The following is a 16,881-nucleotide window of genomic DNA, read 5'->3' on the forward strand; positions in this document are numbered from 1 at the left end:
AATGCCCATTTCAGTGCAAACCAAGGTCATTTATTGTTTCAGGTGTCAATTTGTCTTGGAAATGACTATGCTAATTGCACTAAATCCCTCACTGTTAACCTTGAAAGTGTCATCAGTTACTTTGGTTCCATTCCATCGTGGCTGGAAAAAGTCTAACGAAAAAGGAAAAATATGACAGAGACTGAGTAAGATACACTTGCCTCATTTGTCATCATCCCCCAACCTCTCCCCCATCTGTGCAGGTGAGAAAGACCTTGGATGCCACCATGCAAACGCTGCAGGACATGCTGACGGTGGAGGACTTTGACGTGTCGGACGCCTTCCAACACAGCCGCTCCACTGAATCCATTAAGTCTGTGGCCTCCGAGTCCTACATGAGCAAGCTCAACGTAGCCAAGAGGAGGTCCAACCAACAGGAGACTGAAATGTTCTACTTCTCAGTGAGTTTTTGTCGATTTCCATCCGTCCGTCGGTCCAAGCTGTTAATTGCTGCCAGCCTGCTTTGAACTCTTTTATCTTTTGCTATACTGTTCAAAATAGATCCATCAGTCATCATGTCCTCATGCTCTGAAAATTACAAAGTCAATTAAAACTAGAACAGATTTAATTTATGCAATTTTTTTATTGTTTGACCGGGCTCCTGTTACTTCGGATTAGTGATGTTGCTTTACTCACTGTCTCCTCCATCTCTCTATGTTTAGAAATTCAAGGAGTTCCTGAATGGCAGTAACCTCATCATTAAGCTGCAGGCCAAGCATGACTTACTGAAGCAGACACTGGGTGAAGGTAAGAATTATTTTCTCTTCATCTTCATTTGGTATACACAAAATAACATAAATATCACTATCACCAAAACAACAACATAAAGTGACAATGAATTAGTGAGGCCCAACACAATGCGGTCAAGATGATCTGTGTGTGTGTGTGTCTGTGTCTGTGCCTTTGTGTGTGTGTGTGTGTGTGTGTGTGTGTGTGTGTGTGTGTGTGTGTGTGTGTGTGTGGTGTCTTTTGTAAATGGCAGGCGCCCGACCCAGTATTTGGGCCTGTCATTAGGACTCACAGAATCCTGCCACAGCTCTGTAAAAATTGCTGCCTCCAGGGCCATAGTGGTGCAGGTCTTATCTGAAAGGCAGCAGGGAGGGAGTGGGCTATGGGAGGAGGCTAGTACAAAGACACATATTTATTTTAGAGGAAAGAGAAAATGAGAGTAGATATATTCAAACCGAATCCCACCACACCAGGCCGCATTTACTGTTGAGGTATCCATTTTCTCCTTTGCATTAATCCCCATCGGTTATAGCCTTATCCTGTTATATCGTCTCTTTATGGTATAGCTGCAGGGAGGGGTTTCCATTTCCACGCTGTAAGAGAAAGGCTTCCTTCGGCCCCTATTCTCCCCCCCAGGGGTCCTCTTGTCACGTCAGCCGTGAACAGTTTACGCCCAATCAATCAGCAGGACCAGACCCAGGCCCATTCCTCCAGCTGCTCCTGCATCGGGGGCTCCACCTAATAGAGAAGGGGCATCAGGCACAGACAGCTGAGACATTGAAACACACACACAAATATATTTAAATTCTAGACCTTAGATTTATTCATTTAAGCCTTATCAATTAATCATTTATCTCCGTGGCAAACTAACACACCACGTGCTTTTGCTCTCATAAAGTCAAATTGTTGTTCAAATCAATGTCCTCGCTGATCTGTCTGTGTTTGTGTGGTGAAGCAGCTGAGAGAGCCTATGAACGCAGCATATGGCATCTCCAGGTACCAACCCCTGTTTAATTATTCAGGTGATCAATCAGGCTTGCGCGCAGCTCATTAGCTCGTCGCTTCGCACCCAAAGTAGCGTGTTGGTGCTTGGTGGTCGCTTGAGAGAATGACAGAGGGAACGAGAGGAGACTGGTGTGAGTGCCACATGGCGTTTACATCTCGCCGCATTTGTTAATAAAAACATAATGTCAAGCCTTAGCACCAGCCGAGGTGGTCCCCCAGAAAATCTGCCTGTCCTTGTTTCGCCAGACAAGGAGTCACCAATTCCCACAGTTCAGTGAACTTGATTTGTGCGCGTTGCCTTTCCATGTTATAGAATACATGTCTCTTTATCATTGAGGGACTCTGGCCACGTTTTTTTTGCACATGCTTGAGAAAGTGCTGTAATTTTGAGGTTGGATGGTCAGAGGTAGGCAGGGCTATCGCTCAAAGGGAACAATGTCTGTGAAATGTGCTGTTGTTTCTTCACATGAGCGCACCACAGACCTTGTCCCCATCTGCCCGAATGACGCTTTATGAAATGGGGTTAGCCTCTGCTCTTTCGGTCCATTGTTAAGTGGAGTGAAGAAACAATGATGTTGAAATGCTCCGTCGCCTTTTGTAGTTTTTCCTTGTTTGTACATTGACTCCCCTTCGAAGAAAAAAATAACTTGTTCGGTTCATAAAGAAAAACTGGGTCCCCTTTTGAAATAACTGTCAGAGGTGTGTTTTGTTGTATTGTGGTTTAATGATGTGCGTAATAAGCAGACACTTTTTTGATTATCAAAATGTACTCAAAAAAGAGTATTGCTGAGTTTTGCGATGACTTTGCAGATCTCTTTAATAAGGCTCTGTGTATATTCCTAAGACATGTGCGTGTGCTGTGGGAGAGCCGTAACAAAAGGCTCAGCGAGGCAGCACAGACATTGCTCAGTGTCACCATTGATAGACCCCTCCCTCTACAACACATAGACACTACGGCCACCACCCCCCCTTTCTCTGTGCTCAGAGTGGAGGTCTATAACCCCGCGGGGTCCACTGGGCCCCCCTTTAGGTTTCAGCCACGACTTCTCAATAGGTTGGTCCAGTGAATGGTGTTAGGGCTGCTCCATCGTCGCTCTCTCAATAGTCATGTTGTCTCTCAACAAACCCTTCATTGGACACTGGACACTGGAGTCTGTATAATATTGTACAACAAACATATAACATGCCCTTTCCTGTTTTATATTTCCACAGGGGAAAGGGCTGAGTGTGGAACTACAAGGTATGATGTCCTTTGAGATTTCTCTCTTTCAGCCACGAAGAGTCTGCTGCTTCTACCTATTTTTTCTGTTAGAACAATAATTATTTCAAACATCACAAAAAAAGAATTGTATAACTGTTAAGCTCATGTTAATGCTCAGTATGGATATACCATTAATGTTCAATATATATACAAATTTGCATGGATTAGCCATTTTCAGTTGCTACTTTCCTTCCAATAATGACACGTTAGCTTGCTCACAGAATATTAAAAAATATACAGTATATATAAATATTCGAATCAGTTTTAACTGCATCTGACTCAACTTATCAAAATAAGTTGTGCTTGCATGTACTGTATAAATGTGGTTGTGAGAGTGAAACTATATGGGTGCATGTTTTTTTAATGTTGGATAACAACATCTAGAGTATAATCTTTTTGAGATATATTATTAATAGAATGTCATAGGAAACATGTTTTTGTATTTTCAGTGATGAGTCATGATATGTTTGATTTGCTAGTTTTTAATACTGAACTTTTCTGCCTGACAACATCTCAACTGGTGGACTTGATTCTAATGGCCTTGTTGATCATGCTCATTGATCTGCGCTTTGTTTTTAGTCAAGTGAATAAGTGTTTTATTGAAGATCTAGACTTAGAGTCTTGTTCACCCCAAGCCCACAGCAGTAATTAAAGGGCCGACTCTCAGCCTTTGATGATAATAGACTTCTTTAATGAAACATTTCACGTTGCGTTTTTTTTGTCCACTTTTCTCTTTTCCATATAATTTACTCAAACAAAGGATTATTTATTTTATTTGAACCACTCTTTTTTAGTGTTTTTTTCATACCTGCTTTTGAAGGTATGTTTGGTTCTACAGTTCTCACAGAATGTGGTGTTTTTGTTTCCTTTGTCCATCATTCCCCAGGCCCCCCACCCTTCCCCCTAAACCACAGAAAATGCGGAAGCCTAGGCCACGCTCCGTGTATAACCATAAGCTGTTTAACGGCAATATGGAGACCTTCATCAAGGTACCCTGTGGTGGTGTGGTATGACTGACAGGAGGGGAAGGCAGCTAGAGCCTTATTTGCTCTCATTCTTTTTCTCACTATGGCCTTTCTGTTCCCTCCCTCTTTCAGCTGCCTTTTATCATGACATAACGCCACTGTTTCACCTCTAATCCTCCTCCTCCCTTCCATGGCTCTGCCGGCGCAGACAGAGTGGCAGTCTGCTGTCTCTTTATTCCCATCCAGAGCAGTTGGCCCTCTCTTGCTTTATTTCTAAATGCCTGTCACTCTTCAGATGTCTGAGAGGCACAAGACAGCATTGGGACTGCTTTGTCCCTCACTGCAACCCAAACTCTGTGGCTTTACCTATCGCTAGTCCCCTTTGCTTATAGCCTTCTTTAACCTCCGCAGGGGTCGTTGGTCATCTGAGCTTTTCTAACATTGTGCTTCTCTCCCCCTCTCTTCTTCTTGCTACTCTGTGCCTTGCTGCTTTCTGCCCCAGAGGGAGAAGGAATGCCCGTAGCCGCATTCAGGTACCTCTCTTGTTGGAGAGTATAGGTCAGAGCACAGGGGCACCAAAACCTTTTTAGACTAATAGTAGGAATATACTGGCTGCCGCTCAGCTTACCCTTGCATGCTGCTAGCTTCCACAACTGTGTGTCTTCTGTGACATCAGGTTATTAATAACAGTTGCTTGTATAATGGGTCTTTTTGTTTTGTTTAACACTGCTCATTAATTTTGCATAATGAAATGTTTGTGAGGCATGTTTCATTTCTACTGTTTCACATATCTTGAATTAATATCAGGTAAAACAGGGGGTTTGTTCTGTGTTTGTTTTGAAAAGAGAATACTGTTAAAGGTGGAGTCAGCAATTCTTAGGCATGCTTGTTGTCAAAACCACTTTTTGTCAAACTCAGTGAATATCTCCTCACAATGTGCTACCTCTACGCTGAAATCCCGTCTTAATACATAGCCTAGACTTTGTGAACTGGCATGTTGTTCCTACGGTGGACTCCAGTTTACAGAGCACAGTTGGCTGTGTATTAACACAATTTTTTTTCAGCGCACACACAGTACGGACATTTCATGGATCGTGAGGAGATATTCACTTATTTAGACCAAAACACATTTTCACAACAAGCGTTCTCCAGGATCGCTGACTCGGCTTTATTTCCTTAATTTTTTTTGAGAAATGTAAAGTAGCGGTAGGTCTACTGTATAAAAGTTGCACCAATACTACATGCATTGCTTTTAGTATTTCCATGTGTATTATGTTTTGCTCTTATTTGTCTTGCCTTTTTCTGCAATTTCTTTTCTCAATTTTGACATAATTTCATTTCAGGATTCAGGCCAACCGATCCCTCTTGTTGTTGAAAGCTGTATCAGACACATCAATCTTTACGGTAAGTCTTTCTCCCCATCATGTTGCTGCTACTTCTGGGTGAAAGGGAGGGAAAGGGAAGGAAGCTACAAGGCTCCTTCATCCTCGTAGGAAGTGACAGCTGCCTTTGGACAAAGCAATCTATTTCCACAAATAGCCACAGGTACAGAGAGTGACCTGCTCAGCTGCCTGCCAAGCTGATTTGACAAGCTCATAACAATATATCACACACGGAGAGTTTTGAAAGTCCCATTGGTGTTTGTTTTGTCAGCTTGGCCCTCCCCCTCCCCTTCAACTCTCTGTGTAACTCCTCCCTGTCTACCTTTAACATCTGTCTTCAGATCGTTGCTGTATAGCCTGCAGGGCCTTTCCTTTGGATCTGGACCTAATGAAACTCCAACAAACTGATTAGGAGCCTTCTAACTGAAACCATATGCTGCTGTAGGCTCACTGAGGGGCCCTCTCGTGGAAAAATACGCATCTCCCTTTATGACTAGATTACATTTCCTGCCCTGTGTTATGTGCTTCCAATGAGCTCTCGTGAAGCTGACACTGGGGAGGTTCGAGGATAACGGTACTGGTACTGGTGGAACTCTGAATTTGGGTCCTGCCGAGACCTGAACATTCTGGGTTGTGTTTCTTTCAGGCTTGCAGCAGCAAGGGATATTCCGTGTGCCGGGATCACAGGTGGAAGTCAATGACATTAAAAACTCATTTGAGAGAGGTGAGTTACAGACAGATGGCAGTATGTTCCCAATAGTTAAGTGTCATAATACAGATTATTTTTTTAAACACAACCTTTTGGCACATTATTCATCTCAAGTGTCACCACTGAAATTAAGCACATGTATTTGTACACGCATTCAGGAGAGGATCCCTTGATGGACGACCAGAATGAGCACGATATCAACTCAGTGGCAGGGGTTCTGAAGCTGTACTTCAGAGGTCTGGAGAACCCCATCTTTCCAAAGGAGCGCTTTCTGGATCTCATCTCCACCATCAGTGAGTCACGCACAACAACAGAGAATATTCAAAGCCACCACAGCACAGTCATGAGTGGACAGGTCAGATAGGAGAACAGAGTAAACACACCTTGCAGTAAGATTAAAGGCCTGCACCAGCAGCACATGGAAGCAATCTGAAGACCTGGGCTCTCTGCCTGATATTTAACAGAAAGCCAGTAGGAAGGAGGAAGAGTGTGAGCCAGATCATTCTGTCATGTGCATGTTCACCACATACTCATTCCCCCCGCTGTTTCTACAGTAATAGTTTGATCACTCAATATGCCTTAGGGGTCCGCTGAAAGGCTGGAGGGGGGGGGGGGGGGGCACCAATCACCAATTAAAGTGTCAAATGACAGCTTTCAAAATCTCCTCTGCCATTTTGCTTTTTGCTCACTTTGATACATTTTCCTTGCTAGGGTCTGGTTTATATTATATTTTAGTGGACAGTGTTTTTTGTAGGCTCAGTGTGCCATTACAATGAAGTTTAAGTCTGTTTGTTTTTCCTGTTTCCTGCAGATTAAACCACTGTTGTACACCTTTCCATCTTTTGTCTTTTTAGAGCTGGAGTCTGGAGCTGAGAGAGCGCACCACATCCAGCAGATCGTTGTGACTCTTTCTCGCAGCATCATCATCGTCATGAGATACCTCTTTGCTTTCCTCAATCAGTGAGTTTGTCCTGTCTGTTTCACGTTACATTTTAACACCACTGGTTTTGGTGTTTACAGTAGAGGAAAGCATGTAGAGAGAGATTAGTTTATCCTTTGAGCAGACACCGGTGATGTTATTAAATCTCAAACTTGATTTGACCTAAATGCAAATATAATTATATTGGGGGGAGGGAGGGGGTGTCCATTATGAACAAACACAGAACAGCAACAAGCAAGAGAAAATATACCAAGAAAGAACAAAAAAAACTGTTATCCGATGCTACATCTGTCTGCAGTATTTTAGAATTTATTTATGGACTCGGAAGCGCATATCTCGCTGCAGCAGTATACCTGTCCCCTTTTAATGGGTGTTATTAATGCTCCTTTTACTGGGTTTGCCTGCAGAACAAAGAGGTTGATTTCACAGCCCAGGTTTTACTCTGCTCTCTTCTATAGCCCCCTTCACTGTTGGAGCTGTTCCAGCTGTGGCTTTACTGCTCAGTCTGTTGATAATGTGAAAGCACTGATTATGACTTCCTCTTGCAGCTCTGCATGATTTGGTTACCAAGAGTGGGGCTGTGGCATGTGCTGGCTAAGTCCATTTGTTGAATGGGTTGGTTGATTAGAATGCTTTTTAAGCAGATGTTTAACTAAGCCGTGCAATGGTGAAATATATAATACTGTATGTCAAAAACTAAATGTCAAAAAGCCAGTGACTCTAAGGGATACTTCTTCTACTTTTTCCATATTCAGACATAATGTGATTTCTATTTCTTAACTTACAACGGCTATAAAAACAATATTTAAAACAAACATACAACCCCCCCCCCCCTTCCTGTTCCTCAGTCTCTCCCAGTACAGTGACGAGAACATGATGGATTCCTATAATTTGGCGATCTGCTTCGGTCCGACCCTGATGCCCATCCCAGACGGACAGGATCCTGTGGCGTGCCAGGCGCATGTTAACGAGGTCATCAAGACCATCATCGTCCACAGTGAAGCCATCTTTCCTAGTCACAGGGAGCTGGACGGCCCAGTGTATGAGAAGTGCATGACTGGGGGGGAGGAGTACTGGTGAGTGTGAACACCTGAGAAAAGTACAACTATGTTTTAGACCATAGGGTTTTTTGAACTTCCAACAGGCAAAGTTTATTCGATCAGCTAATCATCTGCTTAAACATGCTTATTGACAATGTCTACATATCAAGTGAGTTTTCAATTACCATTTCTTCCAATAGTGACAGTCCCCACAGTGAGCCAGGGACCATTGACGAGGCTGACAATGGCACTGAACCACACACCAGTGATGAAGGTATGTAGTCAATCGGATAAATATTCATGTTTCCCTCAGGATAGATTGTAACAACTTTGGTGATCCCTTAACTTACCCCTATGAAATATCACTGTCCAATAACTTGATGTATGATCAAACACCTGCCAAGAAAACATATCCATTAGCCTCAGTGGCTGTAAGTGCAAACATGCTAAACTAAGATGGTTAAAATAAGAAAAATGATGCCTGCTAAGCATCCGCATGTTAGCATTGTTGTAGCACGTTAATCTTCGCTTTGAGCTCAAGTGCGAGCATTTTTCGCAATGCTGTTTCCACTCCTTGATTTACTGCATCTTATGATATTGGCCTAAGAACTGTGGGTCTCAACTCTGTGCAAAGTAGTCAATTTCAGAGGTGGGGGAAGGTGTTCCCATTATCTGATGCTAAAGTGCACATTTAGACTAGTGCTAACTATTTCAGGGACTTTACATACATAGTATTGAAGGCATCTTTACAACAGCCTCCAGGTAAGGAAAGGCTAAATCTATAATTGTATTAGAGGCAACTCAGGCAAGTATGAAATGACTTGTTTGATAGTAGCATAGAGTATTTCATGGATTTTGAATATGTGATGTGAATTTAGCAGCCTTTTTACATACGACGGCCTCACGACCAGACTGGCCTTTTTTATTAAGTGCTTTTGACTGAGAGGTGAGTGAGAGGTTTGCGCCGCAAAGGCTTATGATTGCAAAGGCTTATGTGATTTTTGAAGCTGAAGGCAAGTTGAGTAAACAGTGTTGGCATGCACCACTGCTTCTTTGATCCGTCGATCTGTGTGTGTGTGTGTGTATATGAGAGAGAGAGAGAGTCTCTCTCTTCTCCCCCCTTTCTACCTCCTCCCCTGCTTGCTCTTTGTTCGGTGTTAGTCAGCAATTCTCCTGGGACTTTCTCCTTTGTGCAGTATTTCCCCAATTCCCCTCTTGAGCTTTGAATGCATAACTGGGCCAAACACAACAGCCAAAAACATGGGTAATACACAGAATAATATCCTGTGCCATGAGTGAGGAGTCGGTGGACAGGTCTATGAAGTGTGGAGTCAGACTAGGGGGGTTAACTTTATCTCTGTGCTTCATCTGTCCTGTTGGCTGCGTTTGTAATGAGGGCCCAGACCCCGTTCTCCCTTTTGTTCCTCTTGCCTGGAATAAACCACAAAGGCTGATTGCTTGCTTTTAGCCTTAATACAGAGGGTCTTTAGTGACATAATTATGAGCTCTGGTGTTGCACTGTAGTTGATTAGGTCGGTTCAACCGTTCAGTTTTTGTAAAATAAAAATACATTGGTGTCGGGGTTAAGAATGAAGCACCGATGCTGTGATGATGTCACCTCTTCTATTCTCGTTTTTTTGTATTTGAAACAACATTTGAACAAAACTGCCTCTCAACCTTATTCTCACTCTAACTATAACTGTCCACTTTCACATCGTTGCACCCTTCTGATCATTTAAACCGTACAGCTATCTCTGACTGACCCCTAGTGGCCGGTGTGTTGAACTACACTGCAGAAAAGACTAGGATTTCGGACACGATTATGTTTTCTTTATTATTAAGTCTTTTTTTAGTATTTAGCATTGTATTAGACTGGTTGTTGTAACCTAGAATATTTCCTATGTAATGCTGTATTATCATTTAACATACAACATTTTGTATGAACGTAATTAAAAGTGTGTGATTAGCTTTGCAACTGTGCAGTATATTTGAGTGACTTACAATGTTATCTCAGACGTAATGCGTTCAACTTTTTGACGATGTATTAGATCAAGGGTTAGAGTAAAAATATCGAATTGAAAGCCCATATTCAAAGCTCTCTTGATTTTGTTTATCATTGTTGTCTTAGTACTTCATTAGAGCAAGCTTGATGAGTTTTATTTGTCTATTTGTGTGTTCAGAGGTTGAACAGATTGAGGCCATCGCTAAGTTTGACTACGTTGGACGCACTCCCAGAGAACTGTCCTTCAAGAAGGGAGCCTCTCTACTCCTGTACCACCGAGCATCTGAGGACTGGTGGGAGGGCCGCCACAACGGCGTGGACGGCCTAATCCCACATCAGTACATCGTAGTGCAAGACCTGTGAGTAACAAGCAGAAGGGCTTTCAGTCGCTGTGATTTTCCTTATGTCGAGTTATTCTCTCTTATATTTTCAAATGATCATCAGGGAAGCCGACAACGCTACAATAAACTGTTTTTGTTGTATGAAGTTACACTTGGTATTCTTTACCAAAATGAAATTCACTTTATGTGTTCGTGCTAACACACATTGCCTTTTGCTCTTTTTTAGGGATGATGCTTTCTCAGATAACCTCAGCCAGAAAGCAGACAGTGAAGCCAGCAGTGGGCCTTTGCTCGACGATAAGGGTTCAACCAAAGAGGATGCCCCGTCACCATGTGAACAATCGCCTGATTACAACTTTGGAGGAGGCATGGGGAGGTGGATACAATTAAGAGCACAGCACCTTTCATTGACTTACTATTGAGGTTCTATTGAGATGGTTCCCTGTTTGAGCGTTGTTAGTCTAATCTGGTCCACTTTCCTCAGGGTAAGGTTACGGTCCGATGGAGCTGCGATCCCTCGTCGTCGCAGCGGCACAGACACCCACAGCCCGACCAGAGCAGCTGACACTCCGCCGCGGGCTGCAGCCTGTCCCAGCAGCCCACACAAGGTGTCCATCAGCAAGGCTCGTATGGAGAGCCCGGAGAAGAGGCGCCTCGGTACCTTCGGCAGCGCGGGAAGCATCAACTACCCAGACAGGAAGACCTATCCTGAGGGCCACCCTCTGAGACCGGTGCCGGGGGCCACTCGTCACAGCAGCCTCGGGGACCACAAGTCACTGGAGGCTGAAGCTTTGGCTGAAGTAAGAACAGGAACAATTAGATAAAGGCAAAACTGGTAAAACAGTGAAAAAATTATACTGAGAAATAGCCATTTTTCGTTTGTTTATCTATCCTCTGTTTGGCGGCTGTGTGGCCCGGGTTCCAGACTTGATATGAAGTATCAGGAAGTAATAATATACAAGTAGATTGGAAAGGTCTGGAAGAACACAGCAAGGCCCCCGATGGAGTTGTCAATCAGAGAAGCAGATGGGACCTATTGTTTAATTTCATGGCCTGTCTGCAGCTGGGAGATAGACCTGGCCTTGAACTGAAAAACAAATTAAACACCACTGAAGGTTTGCCACCAAATTCTTCTCATCAGCTAACAGCTGAGGCCAGTGACTCCAAACAAAATCCAAGCACAAAATATTCAGTATGTACTTTAAGGTCTATTACAACTGATGTGTTGTGATTAAATAATTTTTGTTATAAATAAATGCTGTATAAATAGATGTCATTTACCTACTTTTCCTTTCTTCCTTTGCCAGGACATAGAGAAGACCATGACCACGGCCCTTCACGAGCTGCGTGAGCTTGAGCGGCAGAACAGCGTGAAGCAGGCGCCAGACGTGGTGCTGGACACACTGGAGCCTATGAAGAACCCGGCCAGCTCGGAGCCGGGCAGTCCCCTTCACACCATCATGATCAGGGACCCGGATGCCGCCATGCGCCGCAGCAGCTCTGAGATGATGAGCACCTTCAAACCGGCCCTGTCCGCGCGCTTTGCCGGGGCCCAGCTACGCCCACCGCCCATGAGACCGGTGAGGCCTCCTTCTTCATCTTCAACCCAGCACCGCTCAAGCAGCTCCAGCTCCTCAGGGGTGGGCAGCCCGGCCATAACTCCCACCGAGAAGATGTTTCCAAGTAACAATACAGCGGCCGGTTCCAGTATGAATGCGTCCAGCGATGCCGGGGATAAGTCCGGTACCATGTAGCGAAGGTGGAATCAGGTCAGGTCAGGTGGTGGGAAGGGTTTTAGAAAGCTTTCCAAATGAAAGGGAAAAAGCTCTTGTGGAAATGGGGTGATGTGTGTGTTTGGAGATAAGATAAGGATATTTCCCTGACTTTTCCGCCTGACTTTTCCTCATAGATCCAGGAAGCTCCTGAAGCTATAGCCCCGAAGTATGTTACTGTTGTGATAAGCGGCCGAAGAAGAAGCCGTGTGATATATAGCGTAAAATCTCAACTCTCTTTGAAACTTGATCTAACTATAGAAAATGTATGTATTTCAGTTTTACCTCAGTTTTAACCACAAAAGAAAATCTATGGACATGTTGTCATTTCACAGGTACAGTGAATGCAAGTGTAGCTATACTTGTGTGAAATTTGGTATTTGTTTCCAACCAAGCATACACACCATCCAGCAGATGTTTCAGCCACTCCTGCTAAGGTGTATGAGGCAACTCTTTGGGACGGGTGTAAACATTCAGGCTAAAATACCATGTTTGCTTACCATTTAGGTCACAGGCCTTCTGGCTGTACATACAAACCTACTTGGAAGTTGCCCCACGCTTTGTATTTGCATTATAATACAGTGGATGGCAAATTAACAACTTAATAGCATTATATACTCCTCCATGCATGGTTTGGGAGGAAATATATAAATTGAACACTTGCATCAGTGAAAGAATTGCAAAGACCTTAAGGAAATACAAATGTAAGTTTGAAACCTTATTTTCAATGTTAAAGAAAAATCTAACAGTATTATAATGGAAATTCTACGATGTGTGTAGCTATTGGTACTCCAGCTTTTGTACCTGAAGTCGCCCTCTCCTCGCTAAAGATAAAAGCCTCTCAGCATGAAGGTGTATATTAAGGTCTTAAACCTTGCAAATCAGAACTTTATAAAGCAAGTAATCCACCTCCATCACGTATGTTTAGACTGGGCAGACTCAACCTGGTTGTTTCCATGTTTTTTTCTTTGTCCTGTTTATGAAATGCAAAAACTAATACACCCTCTAATATACGAATCCTGTGGTAAACTTGTACATAATATATAGAAAGTAATTTCTTAAGTAGTAATCTTCTACAACAAGCTAATATAAAAGCAATGATGTCTGTAAATGGCACACGCTGAGATCATAAAACACCTTTTAATCGTCTTTAACAACATTTCAATTCAAGAATACTGAGGAAAATATAGTTCAAATAATTTACCTTGCACTGTGCGCACGCACAATTGAAAACTGATTACTGTTGAACGACAACAAATGGCTGAACAAATGTGCTTTCCATTATTTTTCGGACACACTTGCCCATTTTCAGGCTCAGATCTCAAAACTTCAGCTTTTGCCTCTTCGAGTCAAGTTTGTTTTTTGATTTCATTGCATAATGTACATTGTAAAGTTCCCTCCGACAGTCCCCCTTTCAAATTTAAAATGTGACTAACCCAGCGCAACCTTAGATGCAGATGTTGTGACATACTGATATCACAACTGTTTCCTTCCTTTACTGCCTTTTTTATCCTCGTTGATAGCTACAGTTCTGCTCTAACTAAGACTATTGCTTTCTTTCTCTAGAAGAAAAAACATAATGGAGAACATTTGAGTGTCTATATCCAATGTACCTGTTGTCATTCTGACATCTCAGAGCCCAGAGACCGTGTTACTCGCATCCCAAAGAGCCTGCTCTTTTCTGCATGTTTTGCGCTGTAATGTCCGACTCATACTCTGAGGCACTTAATGGCTGTATGTGGTGCCTTGCCTTGGTCCAACGCACAAATGATTTCAATATATGGGATGTATGGGTTTATTTTTCCTCAAGACAATGGGCCTTAATATTTACTGGCATTGGGGATTATGAATTGAGCTTCTTGCTGCGGTTGCCAAAATATAAGTGAGAGAGGAGCAATGCTTGATTGAGCAAAGTAAACTCAAATAGTAGCATGAAAAACAGGCCCGGATTCCACTCTAAGCTCTGCGGACCTTCTGTAATATTCTGCAGTGTAACTGAGAAAAGTGCTGTAAATTTAAAATATACTCTAGTTGTCGATGTACTCTTCTTTTAATTTGTCACAGACAGATCTATAAATGCATAAAGGATTGGGTAAAACAGAAAATGGCAATGGAGCATTTGAAGTCACAGAGTGCACTCCCATCCTCTGCTGGTTCCTGCTGATTTTGCCTCTTGGTCATTAAGAGTATGATCTGCATCGGGATGTTACAATCACACTAGGCACATCCCATCTAGTTCTATATTTGTCCGTCCTGGTTAGAGTTCCGCACCTGTTGAAAATCTATGAAGATAATGTTGCAAATAAACCACAGGTGTATTGAACATGCGAAGAAAGCACATTTCAAAAGATGAAATTATCATCATTATATTTAACTAGACTGTTTTTTTGTAATATTATTTATAGACACTTGTTTAAGTGGAGCAAAAAAAATTGAGTGCCTTTTGTGCACTGCATTGATTTTTATTGGACTTTTATATTTGCTTTTTTTAACTGTAATATGTTGTCAATTAGTTGTCATGCTTATTATAAATTGACGTTGCTTATTTTTATCTTTGTTTTCTATTGTGCCACCGCCATAAGGAATAGATAATGTACAGATATTTCTCTCGTGAATTACAGAAGAATCATCATGAAACGCTCTGTTGTGTTTTTGCGTGGCCGCTGAAGACTAGAAGTAATAAAAACTACTGTATACACTTTCTGCTGGTAACGTTCAGTAGAATCATCTCAGAATATTTCTCTCACCTTTTTTTTGTTTTTCCGTGTGAACTGCCTGTGCTGTGGTTGAGCCGTAACTCTTGTCATTTTAGCTCCTTCCCTTTTTCAAAGCAAAATCATGGCAGTGTTGGCGGAAACGGCAGCACTGATATAGACCCCACTCCTTTTGCGGAGGTTATTAGGCGGTTGGTGCACTCTCCGTTTCCCCTACATGTGATGTTACATGGACATTTTTCCTTCCTGGAATGTATGCTGACATGGGTAACACTGTTCAAAAAGGACCTCACAGTGAGAGAGCAGCCTGAGCACCTGTCATGTCGTGGGGACCTGAGTGTGAGTCGCCGTCACACTGTTTACCTTCTCTTTAATTGTTTGTCTAGTGATGCTGTCTGTTGATGAGTGTCTGGTTGGTTGAAAACCCCCTGTGATGTAACCCTAAACCATACCACTTACTGGATGTTGAAAACCCCCTGCATCCAAATAAAACCATTATTGCTCTGTGATCCGGATGTTGTGAGTGAATTGTTTTCTCTTATTCCATGGCGCTAAAATGCAGACCTCGACTCCAGTTGTGAACATAAGGAGAATCACGTCATAGAAATGTAAAAGCTGGCCATTCTTTAAAACCACTGAAAACCCCAGCTTTAAATGTGAACTGTTTCTTCGTTATTTTAAATACGCATTATTAAATAGCACAGATTCCAGCATACAAATACTTTGTCTGTGTAAGACTCCATTGATCATGGTAAGAACAAAGCTGGTTGAGAAAATCAACCTGTAAATACAAGGACAATACATGCAAATTTGACCCAACCCAAGGTTATAATTTTCATTGCTTTGTAATGATGTTGACTGTTGATGTTCTAGCAGCTTTGGACACAAAAAACAAAAAGCCTGCACATGCCTTGTAATAAACATCAATTATAATACAAATATATTTGTTATTATTTAAATATATAATAATATCAGCTCAAAACTGGAGCTGATATTACATCAGAGAGAAAAAGAGAGATTGTTAAAGCTTATTGTAAAAATAGAAAATACACATACAGTAAATCGCAAGACTCATTTGATGGCTAACGTGTACCAGAGTCTGTAGTTCATCCTGTGGCCACATGATGGAGAAGCTGCAGCAGAGAAAGTGTTTTGATATTCATGAGGTTTGGTTTAGATGGGAGTGTAGTCAGCACCACAATAATAAGGAGTGAACAGCGTTTTGCATAAATTAGATGATTACATCTCCCTTTGAAATTGGCTTTCTAGTCCATTGATCAGAGAGTGTATCACCGGCAGCTCACACTGACAGAGCATAAGCACAATTCAATTTGTTCCACCTGAGAAACCCCTGTTCAACAAGAACGTGTCAAACAAGCAACTGTGGTCACCTATTTCCATTAGTCTGAAAAGTACACCACTTACTAACAAGTAAAGATCTGCTGCTAGCAGGCCTGCCCACACACATGTTTGGGCCACCAAAATGGTCCAGTCAATGGGCACCATTTGCTCATGTTGTATTCATATCAATGTGTGTGCATACGCTCATTCCTACATAAACACATACATATTTGGAGAGAAATTACTTATCTTATCATTTATTAAGTTCACGGAAAAGACACTTTAGTATATGAAAGACTAACATAAAAACGGCATGTAGTCATCAATGCAAGCTTAACCTCAAAAACTGGCTGCATTTATCTAAGTTGAAATCTTATTTATATGTGATCATATCTGTATCAAGGCACCAGAAGCAGCGATAGTAGCCTACCCTTGTTTGGTTGACGGTTTGACGTTACACGCAAAAGCTACAAGGGAAAAACACGACTGCTACTATTTTTAGGTTTTCAAGATGATATAGGATAGATTTTACTCAAGTAACAATAAATACAATATTTGTTTTGTTATAATAAGTTTGGTGGTTCAAAATAAAGTTAAGCTTAGTTAGGTTCTATCCATGCCCATGGAGCTCCAAGAGTCTG

At 42.2% G+C, this 16,881-nt stretch overlaps 1 protein-coding gene across 1 annotated transcript in view; it reads left to right on the forward strand.

Annotated features, from left to right (window-relative positions):
* Positions 1-15,408, forward strand: part of srgap3 (SLIT-ROBO Rho GTPase activating protein 3) — a 72,909-nt gene extending 57,501 nt beyond the window's left edge. Inside the window, exons 9-22 of the mRNA XM_080026384.1 lie at positions 243-440; positions 702-786; positions 2,986-3,013; positions 3,921-4,023; positions 5,343-5,403; positions 6,028-6,105; positions 6,249-6,383; positions 6,945-7,050; positions 7,879-8,106; positions 8,271-8,344; positions 10,251-10,431; positions 10,640-10,789; positions 10,898-11,213; positions 11,721-15,408. Of these exons, the coding sequence (XP_079882510.1) occupies positions 243-440; positions 702-786; positions 2,986-3,013; positions 3,921-4,023; positions 5,343-5,403; positions 6,028-6,105; positions 6,249-6,383; positions 6,945-7,050; positions 7,879-8,106; positions 8,271-8,344; positions 10,251-10,431; positions 10,640-10,789; positions 10,898-11,213; positions 11,721-12,167 (2,190 nt within the window). The 3' untranslated portion in view covers positions 12,168-15,408. The remainder of the gene's footprint in view (positions 1-242; positions 441-701; positions 787-2,985; positions 3,014-3,920; positions 4,024-5,342; positions 5,404-6,027; positions 6,106-6,248; positions 6,384-6,944; positions 7,051-7,878; positions 8,107-8,270; positions 8,345-10,250; positions 10,432-10,639; positions 10,790-10,897; positions 11,214-11,720) is intronic.
* Positions 15,409-16,881: the final 1,473 nt, after the last annotated feature.

This window comes from Ammodytes marinus, assembly GCF_949987685.1.
Source record: "Ammodytes marinus genome assembly, chromosome: 4".
Classification (NCBI taxonomy): Eukaryota; Metazoa; Chordata; class Actinopteri; order Uranoscopiformes; family Ammodytidae; genus Ammodytes; species Ammodytes marinus.